The sequence below is a fragment of the Mus caroli genome, unplaced genomic scaffold (assembly GCF_978045245.1).
Source record: "Mus caroli unplaced genomic scaffold, Mus_caroli_1 scaffold_8, whole genome shotgun sequence".
NCBI classification, from domain to species: domain Eukaryota; kingdom Metazoa; phylum Chordata; class Mammalia; order Rodentia; family Muridae; genus Mus; species Mus caroli.
In genome coordinates this window covers 122814079-122817762 of record NW_028227263.1, presented here as the reverse complement: position 1 = coordinate 122817762, position 3684 = coordinate 122814079, and the positions used below count along the sequence as shown (strand labels likewise).

The 3684-nt window shown below is 37.8% G+C and overlaps 1 protein-coding gene across 1 annotated transcript; it reads left to right on the top strand.

Annotated features, from left to right (window-relative positions):
* Positions 1-368: 368 nt before the first annotated feature.
* On the top strand, positions 369-3443 carry LOC147003425 (vomeronasal type-1 receptor 4-like). The gene is made up of 3 exons (XM_085840996.1): positions 369-590; positions 711-873; positions 1547-3443. The coding sequence occupies exon 3, from the start codon at positions 1970-1972 to the stop codon at positions 2918-2920; it is 951 nt and encodes a 316-aa protein (XP_085697122.1). The 5' UTR covers positions 369-590; positions 711-873; positions 1547-1969; the 3' UTR covers positions 2921-3443.
* Positions 3444-3684: the final 241 nt, after the last annotated feature.

The following is a 3684-nucleotide window of genomic DNA, read 5'->3' as shown; positions in this document are numbered from 1 at the left end:
ATCACATATTGATTTTCTGTCTGGAAGTACTTGATTTTAGCATGATTTTGCAAAAAGGAAAGCATATGGTATAATGAATCCCCCTCCCAGGAAATGCATGTAAGAAATCTCTTGATCTCCCCTGGAATGTCTCTTTCTACTCTTGATGACAAAATCAATTCAGAACTTAGAATCTCTCAAAGGAAATTTGACTAGTCATTAAGATCTAACAAACTCTTGGCATCATCCTTAATTACCAGAAAGTGAAAATGATGATTTGCTCTGGGGATAAATGTTTTTTTTTTCTTTCATTAGAAGTATTGCAACATCCCCACACAGACACAATAAATAATACCAAGTATAACACAGTAATCTGCTCTCTGAGTTATGTCAGTACCACATACTGTGTCTTCATGAGCTCTGATAGCGTGTCTCAGTCAGTGAAACACTTCATGGAAAATATGGGGCAGGTAAGGATTTCTTTTGGACCAGTCTTCGGAAATAGTTACACAGAAAAGGTCATCAAACGGAGTGGAATTCAGAACTCTGTTTCTGCAATAACTCTCAGAAGTAGGCCTTCATCCCTATGAGCATCACCATCATTGATGAATGTAGGTGAGATTCCTGCAATTGTAGATTTTTGCTTAGACTTGATTTCTTTCCTCTGCAATCAATGGTGTTTTGTAGAGCCAACATTAATCATTAGAATGACTTCATTTTTATCTCCACAGTTTATCTAATTACGTCAGTCGTTTCCTTTGTGTAAAGAAATGTATATTCCATGGCTCAGGATTCATCTGAAAAATTCCTTCATCTGACGACTATATGTGAGAGGACAGGTTTTTAAATGTAGGATGATGGCTTATTTTTTCTATGGACAGCAAAATAAAAAAAGTAAGTTTCAGAGTAAACATTGTCTATCTCAAACTCAGTTTCAAAAAAATCTATGTGTGTAAATACATAAACTGTAATTTTTTTAGTGATTTCAGTTGTGGATGACAAAAACTGTAGATGAATCAATTTTGTGTGCAGCACCCAGTTCCTTATAAAAACAGATAAAGTTCAGATATTTATAAGTTAATAATATGCTTGGGTTCCAGACACTTTTATCCTGCATATATGATATATTTGTAAATGAAGGTTTTTCTATGTGAATAGAATAATAGTGACATTTTCAGAAATATTATGCATTCTATCATTATGGTAAAGATTGTAAAAATTTATCAAAACTAGATGGATTATTTTAGGGGGGAATTCTTCAGTCTCATTCTTTTGTAAAGTATAATTACTAAATTTTTATTTTGTTCTTTAAATTTTTATTCATTTAATTGTTTTATACATTTGTGTTTTGCCTGCATGTATGGCAGTAAATACCACATCCCCTTTAATTGGATTTACACACAATTAGATGCTGTCATATGGGTGGTGGAAATTGAACTAAGGTTGCTGCAGTTAAGCAGCCACCAGTGCCCTAAATTGCTGTGCCATCTCTCCAGCCCTGCATTATATTTTAAAAGATATACTTACTTTATTTTATGTACATGAATGGTGTTGTTCTGAATGACAGGAAATAAAAGAACGAAGTGGCATAAAGGTCAATAGATGGCATTAGATCCAGAACCAACTATCCAAAACCAAATTTGTTCTTCTTAACACACTACTATAACATGAGGAAAAATGCTGAATTCTAATCAAGCAAAAATACAGGCTTGTCTATAAATGTTAATTTATAAATATGCAGAGCCCATACTGTGTTAAAATGTGTGTAATGATGTTAACCAATGGAGATAGTGCTGTATCACACACACAGATCCATCATGAGGAAAGAAAAAGTAAAACACTTGTAAAGTTGATATTATGGATCAATGTTCATGCAGTGTTCCAGTCAACATGATCATACAGATAAAGTAGTGCTGCTCTTTGTGGGGGAAAATATTTCAAATCAATTGGAAATGTCAGGATTTGAGAAGACTCAAACAGCACTGCCCTCATGATCACTATTCCGTTGACCAATGAGGTTGTCTCCATGTTGTCTCAGAATAAATCTGTGAAAACCACAGAGGAAGTGGCTCTTCAGGTCCTCTTGCTTTGCCAGGTTGGGGTTGGGACTGCAGTCAACATTTTTCTGATTGTTCATAATTTATCTCCAATCTTGAATGGATCTCAACAGAAACCCATAAAAGTCATTCTAGCCAACTTGGCTGTGGGCAATACCTTGATTCTGCTCTTTGCATTTCCAAACAATATGACACTTTTTGTTCCAAAGGAGCCCCCAACTGACCTAAAATGTAAACTTGGGTACTTCATTTGCCTGGTGGCTCGAAGTACAAACATGTGCTCCACCTGCTCTCTGAGCACTTATCAGCTTGTCACTCTTGCTCCTGGTAGCTGGGGTAGGGTGATGCTCCATGGAAGAGCCCCCATATTTGTGAGGTATACTTGTTATAGTTGTTGGTTGTTCAGTGTCTTAAATAATGCTCATATTCCAATGAAAGTCAGTGGTCCTCAGAAAACATACAATGATACCAATATCAAAAGCAAGTGGGTTTGTTCCACCACTGGTTTCAGTATAGGCACTCGCATCTTGTCATTTACCCATGATGCGGTGTTCATCAGCATCATCATCTGGAGCAGTGTCTCCATGGTTATTCTCCTGAACAGACACCACCAAAGACTGCAGCATATTCAATCCACAAATCAGAAGCTCAGAGTTCATGCTGAGACTAGAGCATCCCACACCATCCTGATGCTGGTGGTCACATTTGTGACCTGTTATCTTCTAGACTGTATTTGTACATTCTGTCACATTTCTTTTGTGGACTCTCGGCTCTGGTTGAGACGTGTCAAAGAAATTTTGGCTGTAAGCTTCCCTACCTTTTCTCCATTACTGTTGATCTTTAGGGATCCCAAAGATCCTTGTTCTCTGCTATTCAGCTGCTGAAAATGACAGTCCAAGTGACAAACATTCCTCATAACTCTCCTAACAGCCATCAATATTCTATTTTCTTGGGTATTGGTTAGTTCATAATGTTGTTGCACCTACAGGGTTGCAGATCTCTTTAGGTCCTTGGATACTTTCTCTAGCTCCTCCATTGGGAGCCCTGTGATCCATCCAATATCTGACTGTGAGCATCCACTTCTGTGTTTGATAGGCCCTGGCCTAGTCTCAGAAGAGACAGGTATATCAGGGTCCTTTCAGCAAACACTTGCTAGTGTATGCAATGGTGTCATCGTTTGGAGGCTAATTATGGGAGGATCCCTGGATATGGCAGTCTCTAGATGGTGCATCCTTTTAACTCAGCTCCAAACTTTGTCTATGTATCTCCTTCCATGGGTGATTGTTTCCAATTCTAAGAAGGGGCAAAGTGTCCACACTTTGGTCTTCGTTCTTCTTCAGATTCATGTGTTTTACAAATCGTCTCTTATATCTCGGGTATACTAAGTTCCTGGGCTAATACTCACTGATTAGCAAGTACATATTCCTTGAGTTCTTTTGTGATTGTGTTACCTCACTCAGGATGATGCCCTCCAGGTACAACCATTTGCCTAGGAATTTCATAAATTCATTGTTTTCAATAGCTGAGTAGTACTCCATTGTGTAAATGTACCACATTTTTTGTATCCATTCCTCTGTTGAGGGGCATCTGGGTTCTTTCCAGCTTCTGGCTATTATAAATAAGGCTGCTATGAACATAGTGGAGCATG